Source organism: Triturus cristatus, chromosome 7, assembly GCF_964204655.1.
Source record: "Triturus cristatus chromosome 7, aTriCri1.1, whole genome shotgun sequence".
Classification (NCBI taxonomy): Eukaryota; Metazoa; Chordata; class Amphibia; order Caudata; family Salamandridae; genus Triturus; species Triturus cristatus.
The window spans coordinates 582,984,366-583,009,728 of NC_140590.1; the positions used below are offsets into that span (position 1 = coordinate 582,984,366).

At 47.3% G+C, this 25,363-nt stretch overlaps 1 protein-coding gene across 3 annotated transcripts in view; it reads left to right on the plus strand.

Annotated features, from left to right (window-relative positions):
* Positions 1–25,363, plus strand: part of SPAG9 (sperm associated antigen 9) — a 1,633,747-nt gene that overhangs the window by 1,219,907 nt on the left and 388,477 nt on the right. For 2 of the 3 annotated variants that reach the window (XM_085617154.1, XM_085617156.1), the window contains one exon: positions 9,051–9,176. In XM_085617154.1, the coding sequence (XP_085473280.1) occupies positions 9,051–9,176 (126 nt within the window). The remainder of the gene's footprint in view (positions 1–9,050; positions 9,177–25,363) is intronic. The other variant, XM_085617155.1, reaches the window with a different exon arrangement.

Here is a 25,363-nt window from a genome sequence, read left to right on the forward strand (position 1 = left end):
GTAACAATCTTTCTGGTTAATACCTTATCTCACCACAAATTCCACTCTGACTCTCCCCATTCTGTGAACTGGACTCTTTCCTCCTAAAAAGGTTCAATTTCTAGAGATCTGCACACTGGTCATGACCATGTTCTACAGGCCTCTGTTTCTGAGGGTGGGAACACCATAAAAAGCGACTGACGTAAGTGTCCATGTTTGGCGCTTACATGCAGCTCTGCTTGTCACTTACGGAGCGCAACATGTTGGTGCGGAGCCACACAACCTTCTATCGGCTTGCAGGAGAATACATTTCCAGAAAATTTGTTTTCAGCAGTTAGACTATCCACCAGGAAAGATTATTACCGAAGATACGAAACTTGTTCTTTTCTGAAAAGATTTCGTGATGTGAAAATATCCACCTTAGATTTAATGGTGTTACGTCATGTAATGTATGTAACATTAATCTAAAAGACGATTAGTTATACATTCCTTACCTTAGAATTACCCCCAATTGTCAGACTGGAACAGGGGGAATTTTTTCTCAGCAGTACCCCTGTGTGTCGGTAGGTGGCGTCGGTCGACTCCGCGTTTGTTATCGGCGTCGGGATGATGTTGCGGTACCTACTTAGATGCCACTCCTGCGCGCTGACGTCTGTTCTTTCTTTTTCCACGCCAGCCAGCGCAGATCTGGAGAGAGCGGTATCCTTAGTCATTTTTTCTCTAACTTTTTTACTTTTGTCAACATCTTTTTCGAGTCGTTCGACTCCTGGTGCACGTAGAGATGTCTCATCGTTGGACCGGCTTCAAGCCTTGTGACTCATGTCACAAGTTGGTCAGTCACGGACCTGCACCTCGTGTGCCTCTGGTGCCTGGAGCGCGACCACGACCCAAAATCGCGCTCCGACTGTCGTGTCATAAACCCGAAGTCTTTGCGGGATCGGTCCCAAAAGCTTCTGGAGGCCCAACAGTCAGCTTCGCCCCACTCGAGGTCCCGGTCGGAGGCTGCGGGACCGGTCGCGAAGTCACCACCATCATTCCTCCTCTAAGTCTTTGTCATCAGGTAAGTCGAAGCACAAGAAGATGGTGAAGAAGCACCGTTGCTGTTCACCTTTAACCCCATCCAGCGCGGGACACACTGGGACAGCTCTGAGTTTCCCTACATTCCCGGGAACCAGAGCGTCCCCTGCCCAGCTTCGTGCCTTCGGGTTCTGCGGATTCGGATCTGTGCCGGTCGACCTCACAACACCTCCCCTGGCACCGATTCCTCTGACGACGCCTCCGCCACCTCCGATGCCGGTTGTGTCCCCGGCCACCGTCGACCCCGGCCTCCCCCTCGACTTGGACACGGAGCCGGAGTGGCGTCGACCGACGCTGGTACCGGTGCCGACCGGTACTACACTGTTCTACCCTGGTGTTCCTTATCACCCTGAGTGGCAGCCAGAGGAGGGTGAGGAGGACTGGGAGGGGTCTGTTGACCCTCTGGCAGACCAGCTTGAAGAGCCGGACTGGAGAGAGGAGTTGGGTGAGGCTAGTGGTCTGGATACCTCCCCAGACCTTGGTATGCTTTCTCCACCTATCATGGCCACAGAGGAGGGAGCCCCCTACGCTGTGTAGTTGCATAGGGCGGCTGAGGCCAGTCTTACCCTATCTCGACGACTGGCTGTTGAAGGGGGTCTCGCCCCAGGCTGTCGTCTCCCATCTCCAGACTACGGCGTACCTCCTGCATTCGCTGGGGTTCACTATCAAAGTCCCGAAGTCACATCTGATTCCCTCTCAGAAGCTCCTTTTCATCGGAGCAGTTGTGGATACAGCGCAGTTTCGGGCTTATACTCCAAAGCAGCGAGTCCGGGATATTCAGGCTATGATACCGATGTTTCAGCCTCTATCCCGGGTTTCGGTGAGGATAACCTTGAGGCTGCTGGGCCTCATGATCTCCTGCTTACTGCTGTTGGATCATACCAAGTGGCATATGCGGGCTCTGCAGTCGGACCTGAAGTTCCAGTGGGCGCAGCATCAGGGGAATCTTTCCGATTGCGTCCAGATCTTGGAAGGCACTGCACACCAATTGCATTGGTGGCTAACAAACCGGTATTGGGTCAACGGCAGATCCCTCTCCCTTCCCCAACCAGAGTTCACAGTGGTGCCAGATGTGTCACTCCTGGGATGGGGTGGCCACATGGGAGAGGTGGAGATCAGAGGCCTCTGGTCTCTGGCGGAGTCCGGGCTCCACATCAATCTTCTGGAGCTCAGGGTAATTTGTCTGTCACTGAAGGCATTCCTTCCTTCTGTCAAAGGAAGGGTAGTGCAGGTGTTCACGGACAACACCTCTGCCATGTGGTACTGCAACAAACCGGGCAGGGTGGGGTCGTGGACTTTGTGTCAAGAGCCTCTTCGCCTTCGGACGTGACTGCAACATCAGGGCATGTCCCTGGTGGTTCAACACCTGGCAGGTTCTTTGAACGTCAGGGCAGACAAACTCAGCCGCGGGTGCATGATGGATCATGAATGGCATCTTCACTTGGAGGTGGTGCAAGGTATATTTCAGCAGTGGGGAGAGCCTTGGTTAGATCTGTTCGCTGCCAAAGAGAACGCGCAATGTCAGCAGTTCTGCGCATTGGAATTTCCAAGGTGACACTCGCTCTGCGACGCTTTTCATCGCAAGTGGAATTGTGGTCTTCTATACGCCTTTCTGCCTATACCACTTCAACCCAGAGTGCTGAAGAAGATCAAGCGCGACCGCGCCCAAGTCATTCTTGTGGCTCCGGTCTGGTATCCCGAGCTCTTGAACATGGCCATCGATCCTCCGATCAGACTGGCTCTTCGGGAGGATCTTCTGTTGCAGAAGCAGGGGACGGTCCTCCACCTGAACCTGTCCAGCCTCCACCTCCTTGACTGGAGATTAAGCGGCTCCAGTTGACAGCTTTTGACCTTCCTCACATGGTCTGTAAAGCCATCTTGGCAGCCAGGGGTCCCTCCACTAAAACGGTATTTGCCTGTAGATGGAACAAATTTGTGGCATGGTGCGCAGCAAAGGCTGTGGATCCCTTTTCTGCCCCTCTTTCAGAGGTTCTACTCTTCATTCTATCTTTGGCCCAGCAGGGCTCTGCTCTGGGCACCCTTAAAGGCTATCTTTCAGACATTTCGGCCTTTCTTTGCCTTCCTTCTCTTTTCAAGTCCCCTATTGTAATTAGGTTTCTTAAAGGCATTACTCACGGTGATATCTGCCAGGCAGCCACGTGGGCATCTCTGCACACGTTCACTAAACATTACTGCCTGGAGAGTCAAGTCCGGAGAGACGGCTTCTTTGGCCGTTCAGTTCTCCAGGACTTTCTGGTGTGAACTTAGTTCACAGACCCACCTCCGGGGTTGGTATTGCTGGGGTATCTATTCTAAGGTAAGGAATCTATAACTCTTTCAGATGAACAAGTTACTTACTTTCGGTAACTATATATCTGTAAGAGACATATATTAGTTACAGATTCCTTACTGCGCCACCCAACCACCCCATTCTGCGAACTGACTTCTAGAGTAAGGGACTCCCTTTCAAGGTGCTAGTTTCATGCATAAGTGGTCAGTGTCTTGCATGGCGCTGCGCTTTTGGCGTGAAATGTCGTGTAAAAGAACTAATCAGCATTCAGGGTCGGCGTCTAAGTAGATACCGCAAAGTCATCCCGGCGAACATGACAACGAACGCAGAGTCGACCAACGCCACCTACCGCAGGGGTACTGCTGAGAAAAAATTCTCCGGATCCAGTCTGACGCCTCGGGGTAATTCTAAGGTAAGAATCTATAACTAATATATGTCTCTTACAGATATATCGCTACTTAAGGTAAATAACTTGTTCATCTACTAAGTCATCTAAGTGTACCCGTACTGCCTGAATACCATCCAATAAGGTAAAGGTTCTAAAGAAATGGAGAACATAGTTGGGAGGAAAAGGCAATTGACTATTTCTTTAGCCCTCTATAGTGCATGTGTACTGGAACCTTGGAACCAGTCACAGTAGATAGGTACCTACCTTTTGGAACTGGAATCCCATTAGGGTTAAATATCTTCTAGGTCAGTCCTTCCCAGACTTTTTAGAACTACAGCCCAATTTAACAATGTTTTATGACCCACCTAGCTTTATTAGACATGAGGTGGGAGATTTTTATGTCTTGCCTAGCACAGTGCGCATGCGCTTGTTCTAGGAGAGGGCCTCTTGGAATCACTTCAGACTTCCAAGAGACTTCTCCGTGTGGGTCTGCCTCGTCCCACACATCCCATTGGCCTTTGCGTGTGGCTTTCAATAATGAAAGCATGCAAATGGCCAAAGAGGGGTGCATGTTTCGCCTTTTCTCAAAACTTTCACTCCCACGGCCTACAGCTGTCGGTAGCGAGCAGTGGCGCGCATTGTGCCAGCTGCATTCCTCCCTGATCGTTATCTTGGCTTCCTGCCCGCACCCATATGCAGAGCAGACAATTAGCACCCCGTCACTCGAAGGCTCCTCTTATGTTGCTATCTTTTGATCTTCGACCATAGAGTCTGCAACCCAATCCTCTCTGCCCCTTGTTTTTAAAACGCTGTTTATTCCTTGCTGTTTTTCTGTGGGGTAGGTGGCTGTGGTGAGTTGGGTCCGGTCCCACAACGCAAATGTATTACTTTATGCTTGTATCTTCAAATGGCTGAGACTAAGACGTTGATGCTTCCGGTGGCAATCAAACGAGAGATGGGACATTGCGGTGGGTAGTTAAGCCCCCGTTTCCGTGAGAAACTTCAGTCTCTGGCGCGTGCTGCGGATCTTGTTAGCATCGCTGGTAAAAGTGCCTTTGAAGCATGCCAGGAATGGGTACAGTTTTGGCACATTAGCAGCCACCCTGCGAATGAAAGGAAGCATACAAACTCTGTGTAAAGGCAGATTTGGCTCGCCTAGTCACCAAACTACTACCGAGTAAGCAAGGTCAACTCGGATGTGATGACTCTTCAAATCACAAAACGCCTGAATTCAGATCAAAGTAATTAATCACAGGTCTGACCGCGGCACGACGACGTTTTGCAGTAGATGATCACTATACCCTCCGCTAAAAACATATATATCTTGTGAAAGCCAGGTATGAAGTAGTTTACTCTGTGTTAAAATTAAGAATAGGGATGCCGAGGTGCTAACTTGGCTGCGCTACATAGCTGCACGTGGTCCCAGGTCGCAGGTCACTCCTACAGCTCGTCCTGCCTTTTCAGCTAACAGTATGCTAAATCCTTCAAATACGGGCGCAAAAATCCCAGCATGCAAAGTGCCGGTGCATTAAAAGCCAGGGCTGCCTGACGGTGCCACATACTCTCCCAAGCCACTTCACATATGGCGGTCCCTCATAGTCACCGAAACAAATGTAGTGTAAAATTTCAGCGTAGCGAGAGAGAGCACGTGCGTAGTTTGGTTCCTGTTCATTCTTAAACTTTAGTTAAAAATCTGCAAACGAGGCCTCAAGCTTTAACCTACTTTAATTCTTTTTTTTAATCTGTTTATTAGGTTTTATGCCACAAACTTACAAATATCAAAACCATTACTGAGAAGCCACACCCTATCCCCTCCCCCGGCTACGTTATCATAGATACAACAGGTGTCTACATACACGTTTGTGAGTCCAGTGGGGTTGAGTCCCTGTGTAGGGGTCACTCCGGAAATGGTCACCCAGCAGCATACAGTAGTTGAGGCCTAACTCACTGCAGGCCTTCACTTGTGTCTAGTATTATAGTCCGAAGGAGAAATGCCACAGTGTGTATAAAACCACTATTCAAACTAGCGGAGAAGGACTAGTGCACATATATTATTAGCATTACAACTCAGTCGAGAAATGCCGCTACTTGTATATAACCAGTATTCAACCCAGCCGAGAAGTCCAAGCGTTTACCGGTATTACAAGCCTGTCAAGAAATGTCACCGCTCGTGTGTAACCAGTATTCAACCCAGCAGAGAAGTGCAAGTGCGGGTATATTACCAGTATTACAGCCCTGTCAAAAATGTCACTGCTCGTGTATACCCAGTGTTACGACCCAGCCAAGAAGTGCTACTGTGCATATATTATCAGTATCACAACCCAGCCGAGAAGTGCCACTGCTTCAAGATTACAATCCAGCCATGAGGTGCTAGTATTACAACCCGGGCTTCCGAGATTTGACCCTGGTTCAACAGCTCTTGCCACTAAGCCACAACTTCTCCTGAACTAGGAGAAAAGTGTGCTGTTGCAGTTACATAGTTATAGTGCCATGTTGCGCGTATAAACCTGTTGCGAGGTCTGACTAAAACTATGCACTGTACAAGATATGGTCAAGTGAGAGACAGATGCACTGTTGGGTTTGCGAGCTATAATAGTTTAGTCCCACTCTCGTCTTGGAGTGGAAAGATACCGAACAGCGTCAGCAAAAAGCATTGGCAAAGCCAAAAGGCGAGACCTATTGGCTTTGCCAATGCTTGTTTTATGTAGCTGAATCATCGTGTGGTAGTGTATTTTCATTAACAGACAGCACATTTCCATTGAAATGGCCACTAAATTTGCACAGACATTCTGTTTGACTGATAACCCTATATTGCACACAATTGATAATGTGTGGAAATTGTGTTTCTCTTAAAATTTATCATTTGTGCATCGCCAGCTAAAGTGTTTTGACTTGTTTTGATCCTATTAAAATCTTTGTTTCAATCACAACTGAATTTTAAAAAGTGCTTTTTGCTATCCTAGTTGCTGATTGTGTACAGTGTATTTACAGGTATGTACATTTTGTTACGTTATAACAAATTACATCATACAGCCTTTCCTTTCACACTTCCTGTACTCGAACAAAATGGGCTCATAATTCACTTTACTTTTCTTTCTTTAACTGCTAAGTAAGAGGAGTTTGTAAACACCAGGCTTAAAAAATATAAGCAACAATTTTTCTAAAGACATAGCCTCCCATTTGACCTCTGTCTTTGAAGCGCAGCAAATGTGATAAGATAAATGCAGAATATGAAGGCGTCTTATTTTATTGCTTGGACTTGTGAGATCCGCGACCCACCAGGTTTGGTAAACACAATTCTAGGCGTCAAGCCCAGCTAATTTAATAGAATATTTTTTCATTCTCTTTAACCATGGCAGTCAGTTGTAGGACTTATTTGCATTCTCTATGGTGTGTCCGTTAGACATAACCCATCTGGTCATGGTTCATTGATGAGGGAAGCAAGTTATATATCCTTATTGCCATGATGTGTAAAAACAGAATGGTATCATTGCCAAAGCTATGAAATAGTTTGATGTAGGAAGACCTTTGTCTCTTCCAGGCTGAAGAACCAAATACCATTTTTATCTATCATTTTTTGGGCTGACCATTACCGAAATGAAAGTAGGTGCTACCTTGAGCACCTCTTGCTGCTGATCATACCTTGCACTTACTTTGTGATTTTCATTCCCGAATCAGAAATGATCACTCTTTTCTAATAGGTTCCAAATCGAGTTTTAAGTAGGATCAGCTATGTATAAGAATATATGTATCTTGTATAATCACTCCTGCTGTTGACTTTCCTGGTTGTAATTTGCTCTAGAGTATTTCTCATTGTGGCATTTCTTTCATGAAACAATTCCCAAATCTAGAAAAGAGAGGGGTCCTTCACCTGCTATACTTCAGGGGGCGATAAACATGGCATTTGTGATTCCCCCGCTTGAAGTATCTTCCATTTGTTTTAAGCTTGTATGTAATGGATATCCTCCATGTGTACTTGATGTCCTCTTTCTATCGATTAAGGACTGGAGAGCCTGCTTCCTCTAAAGACAGACCTCATGCAGATAATTATGGGCCCCGGATTTAAACCTCTATCCTCAGAATGTGCTTGTGCTATTCACTCGAAGTAATAAGTGGCAGTTTAGAGGATTCTGATGCTCTAGTGAAAACAAATCTTTGAGCTGCTCTGACAGGTCAACGTCCTTGCTAAACGTCAGCCTGTGTGGCAAATTGTTGCTGCTACTCCTCTTTTGCTCAGAATATTCATTTTTTCTTTCGTAAGGATTCTTCATCCTAGATCTCACTAGCAATGTAGGTAGAGAGGAAATCTTCAGTACTTTACATATCTCTTTAGGATCTCTGAATTTTTGACAGAAATAGATTGTAATTTATCAACATCTGTGGATGTCTGCAGTATTCGTCAACTTTTTCCAGATGTTGCAAAGCCCAGAAGAGAGGTCTTTTTGTTGGAGACTGAATCACATTTTGGGAGCACCAAAAAAAAGTCCTGCTTCTCAGTTTCAATTCTAAAAATGGAAGTGCTCATTCACATTTAGGTTCCTTCAAATTAAAGTTCCTCAAATTAAAGTTCTGCTTTTTCATCTGAAGTGTTTATAATTGCTTCCATTTATGTACACAGTAAATGTATTCACACCACTGAAGCCCTTAAAAAAACTCCAGCAGCTTAATATACTGTGCACAGTCTTCTGTACTTTTGGGATACCGGGCATGGCTTGGTCTATATGTAGAGGTTGCTACTACATGTATACTCCTGGACATAAACTCGTATTCTGGAAGGCCAACATGATCTAATTCAGATTTAACATCATGACAGTGAAGCAGAACAATCAAAGCACGGCAATAACATCTCTAAAATAGCCCCTAGACTAAGATGAGAAAGCAATCCAGTCTCCTTTTGAGCTATTGTACCCTTAAAACCCATATTATGGGAATTCTGGGACTGTGCCCCTATATAAACAGACAGGGTTCCAAACACTAGCACCCTCAGGACCCAGAGTCTATGTTACAATGGTTGACTTCAATGCAAATACCCTGTCTACCATCATTAAGTACAGGAGTTTTGGCAGGCTTTTGTGACTCGGAATAGAACTGCCGGAAAGTGTTAAGCCAACACATTTTGCACTATATAGAATGCCTAAATAAATAATGTGCAACTGAAATTTGGTATAACCGCTTACCTTCAGAGATTGCTTTAACAATATTAAGTCAAACTACGCTGTAATGCAAATAGAAATATATACCAACCCATAGAAGTTTTGTTACTCTGAATTTCATTAGCTTTTGTAGGAGTACTAATGAATTTATTTTTCTTACCAGCAGTGATTCAAATGTATATAAAGATGGAGTAGCGATATTGCCCAATGAACAAGATATAGTAGTAGAAGAAGCACAGAAAATGAGCAGTGTGTTGCCTACAATGTGGCTTGGAACACAGAATGGATGGTAAGAAAAATATTTTAGTTCCTCCTAGTAGTGAGTTCTTTCAGTATCAAGGTCATGAAAACACACAACCATACTTAAAAGCGATCATGATTGACGCTCATTTTAATTTCGTTGTCCATAAAGTGCAGATATGTAGTGGAATTTAGCACAAATCTGCTAATAAACTTTGACCTGTTTAAATATATGTTGCAGTGAATAACTCCTCTGTTTGCCTCTCCACAGATTGGAACTCTTTTCTTACTTCTCAGCTTAGAGAATCATTTACTTCTTGGCAAATGTTTTACATGTGCCTTCTCACTGTTTTCCTGCCAGCAGATGTTTTCTGTGTGCAAAGGGTTATTGGAAATAAATCACAAAAATGTTTGCTCCACCTGTATTTCAAATACTAAGAACTAATCTATCAATATTCCATACTATACAGCACACAAATTACAAATATAACATTTTTTATTTCACATAAGTACATATTTTTTTCATTATTCATTTGTTTGTTGTCTGCTCCTATACCACTAAACTCATACAAACACATTAGTCATACTTCTCACAATCTCTGATAAAACTCAAAAATGACCCCAGAATCCCATTACCACCCAAGCAGTAAGACTGCATTTTGTAATTGTACTCCACAATACTGGGTCCTCGCCAGTGAACTTTGCAGAAAAATGTTCAATGCATGTTCCAGCTGTTTAAATTTCTTTCTCACCACCTTCCTTAAGATCAGCTGTTAACTTTAATCTGTCTACTGAATCAGGTGCTTGTAAATTTGCAAAAAACACATCTCGGCTTTCCTTATTGTGGGCACGTCTTAAATATGTTAATGAATAGTCTGTGGATGGGTGCACACTGGATGCGTTGGACTTGAATGAAGTACCTCACGCTTGACAACAAAGGCAAACTGGAAATGCTTTGTAATTACGAGTAAGGTGATTCACTCAAGCCCAACTGATCCAGCATGTATCGATATATACAGGCTCTTTCAGGATGGGCTGGTTGCATCATTATTTTAAATGTATTCATGTAGAATGTGCACACTCAATATAAATTATTCAAAATAGTATGTTTGTATCTAATTGTAATTGCTGGCATGTCAAGCAAGGTGCATCCCGGAGTAAAAAGTAAATTGGAAAGGTTCTCTCAATGATATGCTGATATTTGGCTACTGATGTCTAACTTTTCAGGCCAGTTTAGGATCTGACTACAATAAGAGAGACTGATAAGTGATTGTAAAATTGCAAGCTCCTGATCCAGTAGACAAACTAGTTTGAGTAAATACTTAAAAAAACAGGTTGGACAGACGTTTTTGTGTTATGTATGAACCTGATCCTAGAAAGTATTCATTGTGGTTATCCTTTGTGGTTGTGTTGCAAACGTTTATTGAAACCATCTAGGCTCATTAATGACTTAATTTTTCTGCATAACATTTTGTCTGATTTATTCTACGATTTTGTTCTGTTCTGTCAGCTTGATATATTATAGCCACCCGTGGTGGAAAGGGGAGAAACAAATGACATACTTATGTTATGATGTTGTGTTTTATATAGTATGTGCTGCCAGAGGACACCTTTCTATATTTAGCTATTAGACAATAGGAGCTACTCCTTCCCCTTCGAGACTACCCCTCCACCCATGCCACCTGGTTGCAACAGGTTGACGGAGGACCATGTTTCTTTGCTCCGCCAGGAAGTGACTGCTCTCTTAGCCAAGAAAGCCATAGACGAGGTGCCTACGCCATAAGCAGGTCATGGTTCTTTCTGGTGCACAAGAAGGACGGAGGCCTTCGTCCGATCCTAGACTTACACCCTCTCAATTTTTTGTTTTTCATGAAGGAGAATTTCAAAATTCTCTCACTCCAGTCTTGTCTGCTCTGGACCCGGGAGATGCATCAATGGACTTGGAGGACGCATATTTACAAATTGCCGTTCTGCCTGCCCACAGGCGTTACCTGCGGTTCACAGTGGGCCACGATCACTTTATGTTCGCTTTGCTCCCTTTTGGCCTAACCCGCGCTTCTCAGGTGTTCACCAAGGTGATGGCGGTGGGTCGCAGCTCTTCTGTGGCAATCAGGGGTGCCAGTCTTCCCCCTGTCTCGACAACAATTTGACTTAGCCGTCTGTGCCTCTAAACACCTTGAAGCTGTCAAGTTGCCACCTGAGACTTGCACCTGGAAGGAGAACTGCGTCTCTGCCACGTCTGAGGGTCTAACGTGAGTATCACAAGACTACTTAAATTGGAGTCCGAAGGGCCCCTGCAACCGCAAGATTACCTGTGGCAGATGCTGGCAAAGTCCAGAAGAAGACCTCCATTAGAAACACACCACCCACCACAGCTGTCTTTGGGACACCACTGAGAAGCCTGTCCCCCACCAGCCCAAGTGGGACTGCCGTGTGTCTCGACTGCTGCCCAGCATTTCTCTTGTGAGCACAGACTGTGAGTTGACCGTCCACCATCACCCAGAGAACGGGTGAGAAACTGATTGGCTGATTCAGCCCCATAGAATAGATGCTAAAGGAGTAGGAACCGCTTCACCTGCGTTTTGTATTACACCACTAGACTCACGTTACAGACCTAGAAATATCATAAAATCTTTTACTAGACCTGCAGGTCTCGTAACTTGAATAATGTACTCTGCCTAACTGTAATGTATTTGACCCATAAGCTGGTCTCATTATGTCATCCTAGGCAAATATTTTATTTTGCAGAGCCACCTTTTTCTTCAATATCACACACAAGAGCACCTTCCAATATGTGAATTCATCATTTCTGCTGTACAAAAGAAAGCTATTTGATTCAATAGACTAAACGTTTGCTGCATGCATAATAGGAATCTAGCCCACTTATAGGGTACAAATGACCCTTGACTTGCCTCTTACTTCACTGCTATCAGGGCAGTTCATATTTAAAAACTCAGTTTTAATAAATATGTTACTACAGCATGAGGTGGTAGTGCACTATCATTTACAGACAGCACATTTTTCAGTGAAATGGAAAACACTTTTTCCACTAACATGCAGTTTTACTTATAAAACTATATAGTGTATAAACAATAATCTGCGGAAATTGGATTTCAGCAAACATGTTTATCATTTGCACATCACCAAGTAAAGTGTTCTGATTTGTTTTCATCTTATTAAAATGTTTATCTGATAGAGACGTCTAGCCGCAGTTTCCTTAACTTAGAATGCCCCCAGGCGTCAGACTGGATCCGGCAAATTTTCTACAGCAGCACCTCTGCGCGCCGGGGGGGCGGCTCCGCCCTGACGTCGTCCACCGATATGACATCAGCGGAGCCATATATGCCCCTCCTGGCGAGCTGACGTCAGTTTTCTTCTTTTCCACATTCGAGCACGGTTCCTGGAAAACAGCAGTTCTTATCCCTGTGCGGCTTCCGGTACTGATGTCGACGCCGGGTACTACCCCAGGCTCGATGCCAGCCCCGGCACCTCGTGCTTCCTCCGGGCAGGTTGCACTAGGATCGATGTTGGTCGGCGTCCCAGTCGCTTCCTCTGTGGAGGTCGTCGACGTCCAGGCAACTCCGATGCGGCATCGATCGACCTCTGTACCGGCGTCGATTCCGCTTCCATTGATGGTTGCTTCCCCCGACTCCTCGGGCAGCCATAGTTCTCGAACACGGCATCCGTCGACGCCGGTATTACCATTTACACCTCCTCAAATGGAACCTGATGCTTCCCTGGACTCCCCCGGTCAAGGAGCCAGGGTGAAAGTGCCCTGTGTTTCCTGGCCTTCGGGTTAGTCTCCGGCTCCTCCACTCCTAATGTCTAGTGGCAGGATTAGCCTTAAACCATCTCCTACTGACGGTTTGTATTCCCCTGCACGGATGGCACCTGAATCTAGTGCTGCCTTCGCACGCGCTATTCAGGGGGCCGCTGCTGTACTCGCTCCTGTGGTGCCTCTATTTTGTGATCCTTTATTGGATTTGCTCCATTGGAGCCTAATGAGGTAGAACCTTTGCTGCCTTTCGTGGACTCTCTACTTGACATCCTGCGTGGCACATGGTCAGGAACCTCTTCTGGTGACTCAGTTGATCGGGCTATTGCTCGTAGGCACCGCCCTGCTCTGAGTGATCCTCTTTGTCTGTCTCTTCACCCAGCAGCTCAGGGCTTAGTTGTTCAGGCGGCTCTTGATTTAAAGTCTTCACCCTCTTTGCCATTGTTACCTCCCACCAGGGAGTCTAGGTGTCTGGATGATTGTGGTCGCCGGCTTTTCGCCTCTGCCAGTTTAAGCGTCACGTCTATAAATACGGCCTGTGTGTTTGCCCACGCATCCTCCGCTCTTTGGGACTCAGTTGCGAACCTTCTCCCTTCTGTTTCAGAAGGGCCACGGGCAGAATTGCTTCGTCTTTTGCTGCATGGCAGGAGCATGGCACAATTCTCCCTTCGGTCTTCCCTTGATGCAACTGACTCTATGGGACATGTCCTTGCTCGCGCTGTGGCTTTACGCCGCCATGCTTGGCTGCGCGACAGTTGTTTCCCTGATCATATTCAGGATGCCCTCATAGATCTGTCGTTCAATGGGGTGGATCTTTATGACCACCTTGCAGATTCGGCGTTCTCCCGTCTCTTGTCAGGGCTGCAGTAAATCTTGGTGTACTTTTACGGCGCCCAACCTAATATACTGGTTAGTTTTAGTGCTGGTTACTGTTCCAGGCTGGTTAGCCATTTCTATGTTTGTTCAATGCAGCCGTTCGGCTGCTTCTCTTGTTTTTCAGTCCTCTGACTGTGTGCTTAGCGCAAGAGGACACCCCTAGCCTTACCCTATGTGGGGTATTTGCTGGCATTAGGTTCTGCCTTTGCCTTGGTACGCTCCTATGGAGTCTTTCCGTGGACATCCTGCTGGGTGCCACATGTTTATTCCTACAGTGATCCTTGGACAGCATTGTTGGTCCGTCTGTGGTTCATCGGAACCAGGCATAGGTTTCATACAGTGCGGTGTCTATCTCACACGCCTGGCGGGACACCTTGTTGTCGCAGTTTTTTCATAACTGCCACCCTATTTGCCGCTGTGAGGCTTGCTTATTGGTGCAACTTGGACGACCAGCCCCTTCTGGGTTTGTCCTCCAAGGTAGTGTATTAGCAGATGTTCTCTGCTGTGTGTGGTCATGGCCTCCTTCTGGCCACTTATTCTGGAGCGGTTTCCATACTCCCTGATGTTCCCGTATGGGGGTCTACACGCTTTTGCTTGGGTTCATGCTGTGTAATCTCAAAGGGGTACAAAAGGGGGTGGTGATGGACGGAGCATCAGAACCAATCAAACACTCACACCCAGTCAACAGATCTGAGTTTGATCCATCACCGTTCTTATCCCACTCTGCCACCCCAGTTCAGACATGGCCATATGCAAATCAGTCTGACCCTGTGCCTCATGGGAACAGTCCAGCCCGAACTCTTAAAGGGGCATGTTCTCCTTGGAATACTCGCTTCTTGGGGTCCGGGACCTTTACATTTGTCCTCACTTTTTACACTGTTGTGACTAGTGTTTTCCCCCTACTCTGTCTTGCAGGGGACTGTTGTTCCTCTCGGGCAAGGGGCATGGTTTATTTACTACTTTGGACATTCTCCTACTCAGTTTCCACATGAATACGAGTACTTTTAGCATACTCTAGACCAAAGCATTCCAAACTTTTCATGTTGGTGACACACTTTTTAGACATTTCTGCTCTAGTGACACGGTAATGCAAGCGAGCGTAGCGAGCAATCTTGAACCACCTTAGGGGTGTCCGGGGGTATTCGGCAGAGTCCCTTATGTCTGCCGCTTCTCAGGAGGGTGGCTGTGTTGATCTGAGGCACCATGGGTTGGATGGCCGGGAGCTGGCGGCATTTATTCTTCGCTCGGCTCTGGACATTTCGGAGGTGCTTGGTCGTACCATGGCTTCTTCAGTGGCCGTTCGTCAACATGTCTGCCTACGGGATAGTGTGTTCCTGGAGAACGTTAGGGAACGGCTGGTGGACCTTCCATTTGATGGCACTCTTTTGTTCCACGCCCCTGCGGAGTCTGCCATTCAGAGGTTTCTTGCAGGGCTTCGTCCTCCTCCTCCTTCTCCTCAGTGACCTGTAAGTCGGCCTGTGTTTTGGGAGGTGTTTTTCCGTTGTTTTCCTGGGGCCTTGTAGCGAGTAGCCCCGGTTGAGTGTTCTGTGTGGTTGATGTGCCTTCAGGTCCTTTGGTTAGGACGTTGGTGCTGTTGGCTGCTGGTCCGGCCCTTTTTTGACTTGTGGTTTTGGCTGTTGGTAAGCCGTGTAGGCCTTGAGATTAGGCCTTCTGTGTATTCTTTATTGGCTGATTGGCAAGCCGTCTGCGTTTTTTTCCGCAAGTTTTGCTGTTTGTCCTCTGCTGCGGAAACTTTTTCCTAAGAGGGTTCCCATGTTCTGGGACGTAACATGCCCTATGTGGGGTAATGGTGGCTATTATATATCCCTATCATGTGCTGGGGAGGTGTGGTCGTCCTTCAGGGCTTCTGCTCTCCGTGGTGTAACTGTATGTCGCAGGTGCCATCTTCCTACTGATGGTTTTGGAGTGGCTTGCGTTGCGCCCCGGTCAGTCCTTCTCCTGGATCGCTGTGTCGCTAGCCTAGTCCGGCCTGCTGTCTGCGGCATTGCGTTGTAGCGGTTTTGCACTTCTGTCCGCCTTGGTCCTCTGTCTGGTGTTCCGGGGGGGGGGGACTGGTTTCCCTGTTTTTTGTGTTCTGGTGGCCAGCTTGGTCCGTCCCCATCTCTCTTTCTATATGCCTGGTTCCACTTCATTCGTGGGTCAGTGTGTGCCGGCCCCTCCCTTGGGGCGTGTCCTGGCCTCTGCCTTCGGCTGGCGCCTAGCTTGTCCTGGGGCCACCGTTCCGTGGTGTTGTCTGCTGCTGTGTGTGCATGGCAGTGCAGGCCTGTTTGTTCTGCTACACCGTTGTGGCCTTTGGTGCATTCTCTTGTGCCTTTCTTCTTCCGTCTGCACTTTTGGCAGTGCAACAGTCTCTGCTTTGTCTGCTGCTTGCAGCTGGGGTGTGTACAGCTCTTTCTGTCACTGTGTATGCGTTTCTTCCGGTGGGCCCTGCCTCCGGTTCTACCTCTTCTCCCTAGGGGTTGAGGTGGTCCTTGTGTTCCTTGAGGCTTTTCGGGCGCTGTCTGCCCCTGCAGGGTGTTGGGCAGTTCTCCCTTGGTTGGGCTAAGGATTTCCTGGCCTATCCCTTCTTGTCCCTGTGACATGTCCCCTGCTGGAGCCCTGTGTCTCTCCTGGTGGGGAGGCTCTCACGCAGGCCCTCCTCCCTTCTGGGTATGGCTAGGGTATCTATTCTACGTTAAGGAATCTGCGGCTAGTAGTCTCTATCAGATGTACAAGTTACTTACCTTCGGTAACGATGTATCTGGTAAAGACTATTCTAGCCGCGGATTCCTTCACGACCCGCTCTTCCTCCCCGTTCTGCGAGGACCCTCTGCATGGGTATGTGCAGTCGCCTCCCTCTGGGTGACTTGTCTTCTGTGGGTGTCCTCTACGTGTTCTTCCGGTCAGGCATCCCTCCAGCTGGTTTCTCTCTGCTCCCCACCCGGTCTTCTTCGTTAGGAGTTCTTTTACCTGTCCTTTGACTTCCTACTCCTTTCAGAGATTATGGCCCTCCTTGGCACTGTAGTCTGCGGATGGATTACCTGTCCTTTGACCTCCTACTCCTTTCAGGAGGTATGGCCATCCTTGGCGGTGTAGTCTGGGGATGGATTGCTGTTGCTCCTCCGTTCCGGGCTTGTGGCCCTTTCCCTTGTGGTTGTGGTTGCAGTCTCTCTCTCTCTCTCTCTCTCTCTCTCTCTCTCTCTCTCTCTCTCTCTCTCTCTCTCCTTCTCTCTCCTTCTCTCTCCTTCTCTCTCCTTCTCTCTCCTTCTCTCTCCTTCTCTCTCCTTCTCTCTCCTTCTCTCTCCTTCTCTCTCCTTCTCTCTCTCTCTCTCTCTCTCTCTCTCTCTCTCTCTCTCTCTCTCTCTCTCTCTCTCCTCTCCCTCTCTCTCTCTCTCTCTCTCCTTCTCCTATCACATGCTTGTGCCTCCAGGAGGGCTTTTGCCTTGGCTTGCAAGGTGGTTCCACGGAGTGGTGCTTTGCGCTTTCCATGCTATGGCTAAGCTGCTCTGGCCTTCTGGTGCTTTACTGCCACCTGGTGCTTTCGCCTTGGCTTGCACAGTTGTTCCTCAGAGTGGTGCTCTGCTCTTTTCCTGCTCTGGCCTGCTGTTGTCGCCTTCTGGTGCCTTAGTGCCACCTGGTGATGTTTCTCACCTTTTGTTTTTCTCTATTTTGTTTCTCTGTTTTTTTCGCACTCTGTTCCCATGCTCTCCTCAGTTTTGTTGTGATGGCTCCGCGTTGTGGCGCGGAAAAGTTCTCCGAAGCAAACTGATGCCAGTGTGACCTCGCTAACGTCTCGCCCATGGAGGACGTTGGGGTGGAGTCGCGTGGTACCGGCCCCCGGCACGCAGAGATGCTGGGCAAGAAAGTTTTTCCGGGTCCAGTCTCACGCCTGGAGATAATTCTACGTTAAGGAATCTGCGGCTAGAATGGTCTCTACCAGATACATTGTTACCGAAGGTAAGTAACTTGTACTTCAGTCTGGGCTTGACACAGCTGACTCCGTTGCCAGGGTGATGGGTTCCGTGGTGGCTACTAGGAGGCACGCCTGGCTGAGAGCATTAGGGTTCTCTCATGATGTTCAGGCAACGCTGTTGGACCTTCCTTTTGATGGCTCCAGACTTTTCGGGACCAAGGCGGACTTAGCGCTACAACGTTTTAAAGATAGCAGAGCTACTGCAAGGTCTCTAGGATTGTAATCTCAGCCTAGGGGCTTTGGGTACTGAAGATTTTGGGTTTTTAGAAGGGCGGCTCCTTTTCGGGCCCAACAGCAGTAGTAACAACAATTGGTGAACCCTCTGTACAGAGTATACAGAGGGAGAAGTAGAGGTCGGCGGCGGAGAGCTGCTCGCCGATGAGTCTCCTCCTTCTCCTCTCTTGTCCTCCCAACTGGCTCCACAGTGAAGCAGCTCTAGATCCCTCATCTTAGAGCATGTTGGATCCGTTGGAGGTAGGGTGTCCCATTTTCTACAAAGTTGTAAATCTGTTACTTCAAATCTTTGGGTTTTAAATCTTGCAGAAAATGGGCACACCCTTCCTTTCTGGGAGTTTCCCCCTCCTTTCCCTCCTCGCCAGGGCTGGTATTAGAAGGACCATCTGTTGCTCCTGCAACAAGAGGTTGTCTTTGTTACAGAAAGGTGCAATAGAGGTTGTTCTGCAGCAGGAAAGGGGTCAGGGATGCTACTCCCGGTATTTCCTGATCCCCAAAAAGGACGGGTGATTGAGGCTGATCCTAGACCTCAGACTCTTGAATTTTTACCTCAAACAGGAGAATTTCAAGATGTTGACCCTAGCTCAGGCTCTTCTGGCGCTGCAGCAGGAAGACTGGATGGTGTTGGTCGATTTACAGGATGTGTATTTTCACATTCCCATCCTGAAGTCGCATCGGATGTATCTTCGTTTTACTGTGGGATCTCAGCATTATCAGTTTGTGGTCCTTCCTTTCGGTCTTACCTCTGCACCATGGGTCTTCACGAAGGTGATGGCGGTGGTTGCAGCACATCTCAGAAGGTTGGGGATTCCTGTTTTCCCCTATCAGGACGACTGGCTGCTCAAGGCAAAGTCGCCAGAGATGGTCCTTCATCATCTGCAAGTAACAACTCTGCTGTTGTTCGACTTGGGTTTTTTGATAAATGTACCCAAATCTCACTTGGTGCCCTCTCAGTGCAACCTGTTCATAGGAGCAGTACTGGATAATACTGTGAGTCATGCTTTCCCGCCTCCTCAGAGGCTTCTAGACATCCAAGCTATGATTCCAATGTTTCAAGATGGAGAGGCGGTTCCAGTCCTGAAGGTTCTATGCTTGCTCGGTCTGTTTGCTTCCTGCATACTGTTGGTCAACCATGCACTCTGGCACAGGAGGGCACTCCAGTGGTGTTTCCGCAGGCAGTGGTTTCAACACAACTGGTATCACAGGGAGGTGGTCAGAATCTCCAGAGACACTGCGGTGGAGCTGTTGTTGTGAAGAATTTCAGGCAACCTGTCTCAAGGGAAACCGTTTCAACCTCCCTCTCTGGTGGCCACAGTGATAACGTATGCTTCCACTCCAGGGTGGGGTGCTCATCTGGGGAATCTGGAGATCAAGGGTCTTTGGTCTCCAGAGGAGAGATACCTTCACATCAATCTTCTGGAATTGGGGGTGATACGTTTGGCTCTCAAGGCCTTTCTTCCCTCCCTTTGTGAGTCAGTCAGTTCAACAAACAAAGAGGAGTAGGGTCGTATTGTCTCTTCAGAGAGGCTCTGCGACTCTTGTTCTGGGCTCAGGGCCATCAGAGTTGTGTAAGTGCAAATCATCTGGCCAGGGTGCTGAATGTGCGTGCGGACAGTCTCAGTCGGCAATACTCGGCCAATCATGAGTGGTGTCTTCATCCGGAGGTGGGCCATCACATTTTCTGGATGTGGGGGATATCCTCAGTTGGAACGGTTGCCAATCTCGAGAACGCACACTGCCTGTCGTTCTGCAGTCTGCAGTATCAGATGCGGGGAGCGCTTGGGGATGCGTTTCAGTTATATTGGGGCTCACAGCTTCTTTACGCGTTCCCATCCATACCCTCGATTCCTCGAGTTCTGAGGAGGGTTCGCCAAGACCTGCCCAAGTCATATTGATCGGCCCAGATTAGACAAGAAGGGTGTGGTACACAGACCTCCTTCACCTCTCATCGCCGTCTCCTCTCCTTCTCTCTTTCAGGGAAGACCTTTTCTTGCAATCACGGACAGGTTCTATACCCCAACCTCCAGAGTCTGCACCTTCATGTCTGGAGATTGAACGGGGCAACCTGATTTCTTAATCTCTCCCACCGGATATGATGGGTGTTATATTATGGGCCATGTTTGTTAAATGGTGCGGTGAGAGATCCATTGATCCTTTGCAGGCCCATTTGTCTGACATGCTGAGTTTTACTCTTTCCTTGGCTCAACAGGGTTGAGATGCAGCAATTGTTAAAGGCTACTTGTCTCCCTTGTCCGCTTTTCTTTGCTTACCAGACCAAGCCTCATTGTTTAACTCTTCTATAGTCATGAGATTCATTAAGGGTCTCACTAACAGGTTTCCTCCCACTCCATTTATTATGCCTCAGTGAGATTTAAATGTAGTTCTTACTTTTCTGATGGGGTCCCCCTTTGAGCCTCTACATAGTTGTCTGTTGAGGCTCCTGTCATTCAAGACAATTTTCCTGATTGCGATTACCTCGGCTAGGAGGGTTAGTGAGCTACAGGCTCTTAGTTCTAAGCCTCCTTTCACCTCTATTCATGCAGATAAAATGGTTCTTAGGACCAGAGCTGCTTTCCTGCCTTAGGTGGTCACTTCCTTCCACCTAGGGCAATCTATCACTCTACCCACTTTCTATCCTCACCTTTCTAAGAAGGAGGAGAGACTTCACCGCTTGTACCCTAAGAGGGCGGTCAGCTTCTACCTGGACAGGTCTAAAGACTCTAGGCTGGACATCTAACTCTTCATTGGATACGTGGGAAAGATGAATGGCAAGGCTGTCCACAAGAAAAACACTGCATCAAAATCTGCTACGCCTTGGCCAAGAAAGAGCCTCCTGAAGGCATCCAAGCTCATTCCACCAGAGCTAAGTCTTCTTCTTCGGCTTTCGCTAGAGGTGTCCTTGTTGTAGACATCGGCAAGGTGGCAACTTGGGCCGCCCTCCACACATTTGAGAAGCATTACTGCTTAGATTCGGAGGTGAAGAGGGACAGCCATTTTGCAAGTTCTGTGCTGCAGGATTTTATGGTATAGGTAGGTGGACATCCTCCTTCGGGAGCGGGACTGCTTGGAGATTTGATTCAGAAGGTGAGGAATCCACAGACAGATGTATCCATCAGAAGAACAAGTTACTTACCTTCTGTAACGCTTTTTCTGGTGGATACAGTATTTGCCTGTGGATTTCTCACTGACCCACCCACTTCCCCGTTGTCTACCTAATTATACAGAAAATAATTTTGGGTATGATAGTCTTGTATTCATTGTCATTCGAAATTATATTATGCTTGTCGCTAGGAAATGTCTGTTTTAGAATTTCCAGTTTCCGTTATTCTTGAATAGTATGTGCATATTTTGTATACTTGTTAAATGTCGGTTCATCCTTTTGCCTTGAAGGCACGGTGTGAGAAACTGGCCTGCTATTCGATGTCCACTAATGTAAGGGGTCACCTTGCACCAGTCCAAATAAACTTATGGTGATTTAAGAGGTCTTAGACAACCTTAGAAAGCTCTCTAAGTGGTAGCTGTGGAGAGTAGCTTTCAGGCATAGTCCAGAAGAAGAAGAAGAAGTGTAAAGCAGAATGCAATCTTATAGTATAGATTAAGTGAAAAAGAACCACACCTAGGGCCTCATGTAGGAAGCCAAATACCGGTCGGTAACGGCCGATTTTCGGTAATTATACCGTTACCGACCGGTATTTTGGCTTTTGGTATGTAGGGGGACAATTTCTGTATTCGGAATTTACCGAATCGGTAAAATTACCGATTCGGTAATTTTACCGATTCGGTAAATTCCGAATACAGAAATGAGATGTAGGGGGAGTGTGTGGGTGATGTTTGGAGTCGGTATTTACCACCAACTAATAGTTGGTGGTAAATAAAGTATGGATGGTGAAATGCATTTTATAGCGCCTACAAGTGTGCAATGTGGCAGACATACATGCCCTTTGGGCATGTATGTGTGCCACATGTGCACACATGGCCGTTTCAGGGGTGCAACAGGGTGTCAATGTGACACCCTGCCACCCTTGCATGTGTTCCCCCCATTACCGAATCGGTATTTACCGATTCGGTAATGAAGCATACCTTCCCATCAATGGGAAGGTATGCCTCATTACCGAATCGGTAATTACCAAATTATTCCGAATCGGTAATATTTACCGACCAAATACCTACATTTCATTTACCACTTCATAAATACCGAATCGGTAAAATTCGGTATTTATGAAGTGGTAAATGTGTCCCTACCTACATATGGCCCCAAGTATTTATAAAAATATGTATTTATTATATCATACTCTCTAGTATGTTCCAATATCTCCTACACTGAGAAACACAATGCACACAATATGTTAGCAGAGAAACACAGTAAATAGCACAAAATACACAGTGACCCCAGCGGGGGACCAAACCATTTACGAAGAAAGTGGTATGGTACATGTGAAGTAGTGTCGGAAACCACCGTCGTACCCAATAGAGGACTTCAGAAAAGTGCCGCTGTGGAAGAAAGAAGTGTCCAGTGAAATCTGAGGATGGATTCTTGATGAGAGGTACCTGCAAGCAGAGGGGACAAAGTCTATGTTACTCAGGAGGGACCAGGAGACTTGCAAGAAGAATGCCTTCCGATGTCGGGTGTTGTAGGATGGATGACCAGGACCTTGACTGCAGCTGTGAGGACCAGACAACGCTGAGGCAGACTAGGAGCCACGCACGAGCTGTCCCACGAAGGATGTCGAGTGCTGAGGGGTCGGCGTCCTGCGGGAGCACCAACGAGCCTTGGCAAATGCAACCAATGCAGGAATCAAAGAAGGAGCAACGTCTGGACCAGCAAGGTCTAGGGGACTCACCAACAGCAGGGGATTCAGGGCAGGCCCGGGCAATTGGGGAAGCCGAAAGAAACAAATGCGACCCTCAAGTGGACCCACAAGCCGGAGGTACTGCAGTTCCGAGAGATCCTCAAGCAGCTCATCAAAAGATGCAGGTCACGATGCACACGATGTGCTGTGGCTGAAGATTCTGGTCACTGGAGGTGTTCGAGGTTGGGGCTACTTGGAGCCCGAAGATCTTCTTGGATGGAAGCCAACAAGGACATGGTGCACAGGGGCTCGGTTATTGCAACCCCCATGAGGGATACTCAAACTTGATGAGAGGGCAGGACAGGCCTCGGGAGCTGTGGGATACCACCACCTGTGTTGCATAGCCCACGTAGTCCGGAGGAGCTCAGGATCTGCAGACCTGCTGTCCAGTTTCACACCAGATCGGGAGCCAATGGCTCCCAGAACTGGTTTGAACTGAACTATGCACAGGAACACCAAGTGTGCCCCTCATGCAGACTTTCTGGCGTGGCAAGAGCACCCACCCGGTCCCAGTACACGAAATCCTGTCTGGGAGGTGGTCACACTTCCCTGTGCCAGGATGCCTATTGTTCCACCTTCAACTGCTTGAGCTTGGCTCAGCAGCAGGAGGGCAGAAATGTGTCTCTGGTCGGCAGCAACCATTTTGTGCTGTCCGGGTCTAGAAGGTTGGCACCGGGAACACTGAGAGCCCAACGAAGGGCTCTTCCAGTGCTTGGAATCATACCTCCCACACCGTTTATGGTGTGGGGGTAGGATTCCAACATGTTTGATACCAAACATGATAGGATTCATTGCAGCTGTTTTCGAGATGGTCATCGCGTGATTACACGCTGCCCCTCTATATTGTATATGGCTGCTTCACTGACAACCCGGAAGAATGAACTCCGTACGCTGCAGGGGTGTCCTGCTCATGCAGGGGCACCCTCTCACTTAGAACTAAGCACCCTGCCTTCAGGATTTCAAAGGCCTGCTATAGGGATGACTTACAGGTTTTAAGTTCAGTGACAGTTAGATGTAGGAAAGCTATATCTTGAGTAAGTGGTGTAAGCACCAACTTACACAGGCTGCAATGGCAGGCCTGTAGTTCCATTTTGCATGGTCTCTAATGGGTGGCATAATGCATCCTTCAGCCCATGAGACCTCTGGGCTACTTATGCCCTGGGTACCTTGGTACCGTATACTATGGACTGATAAGGGTACCCCAGTATCCAATCTGGAATGTACCTAAGTGCTTAACACAACAATTTTGGGAGAAAGCAGATAGACTGGGGTCCTGATTAGCAGGATCCCAGTCCGACTAGTCAAAAACAGCATTACATCAAGCAAAAAGTGGGGTTAACCATGGAAGCAGATCATACTTTCCTACACATAGAAAAAATGGGTGGAACTGACGTCAGCACGGCGACGAGGTCTTATGACTCCGATGATGTCACACTGAGCCCTGCCATTGTGACATCCTTGTCGACGTGGGATAGCTATGAAAAAAGTTTCCGTGGAATGCTGCGCAAGAGTAATTCAAAAGGTGAGGAATCCACAGTCAGATACTGTATCCACCAGAAAAAGCGTTCTCTTCCAGGGGATCCTCATCAATAGTCATAAGCACTGAATATTCCCGCCCATGTGCGGGGACCCCGGAAATAATAAAATCATATATGTAAAAAACATACATATATACAGCTCTGTATATGTATAAACATATATTATTTTTTCCCAAGCAAATGCAGCCCCTAAAAAAGAAGGCTAGGCAATGTATAAATACACATCCAATAATACATATAGGTATAATAAAACACCTAAATCTCTTTTTTTTTTTTTTTTAATGAGGTAAACACTCATGAGAAAGCAAAAAAAATAAAACTGTGGGAAACACAGATCCACAACACATTGCTAGCCTGCAGGCTGCATTGCAATACAATACCATAGAGGCTGAAAAGCCCTGTATAGGTAAAAACTGGCACCGTGCCTTTAAGGCAGCCCTGGCTTCCATATCCATCATGCCTCAGGGGTGACAGTTAGGTCAGTTGTTCTTTCCGGCTTCTTCAGTCAGGACCCTGGAATTCAGCTCTCTTCTTTTTGACTTTCTAGTCAAGAATTATTTGCATTTTAGTAATTTTTTGAACTTCCTCTTATTAATATCTGAGAAGAAGTCCGTATCCTGTATTTTTCTGACTGATTTTCTGCTATTTTTGTCAGAAAAATGCCTTCTTTATTTATTCCATGTCCATCTTGTGGAAAAAAGAAGGCCTCTTCAGACACACATGACGTGTGTATTGTCTGCCTGCCAGATTCTCACTCTCCAGCAACATGTCATCATTGTAAAGACCTTTCAAAAAGGACTTTAAAGGAGAGAGAGAGGATTAGACTCTACGGCTTGTCAGAACGGTCGACGTCGAGGCAGCTGGTCCCTGTTTGCTCCCCATCGGCGTCGGGCTCGGCGTCGAAGACTCCAGCGGCGGGATCGTCGCTGAGAGGTGAGGAGTCCAGGGGTAGTCATGCTGCAAAAAGAAAATCGTCGTCGACTTTAGATA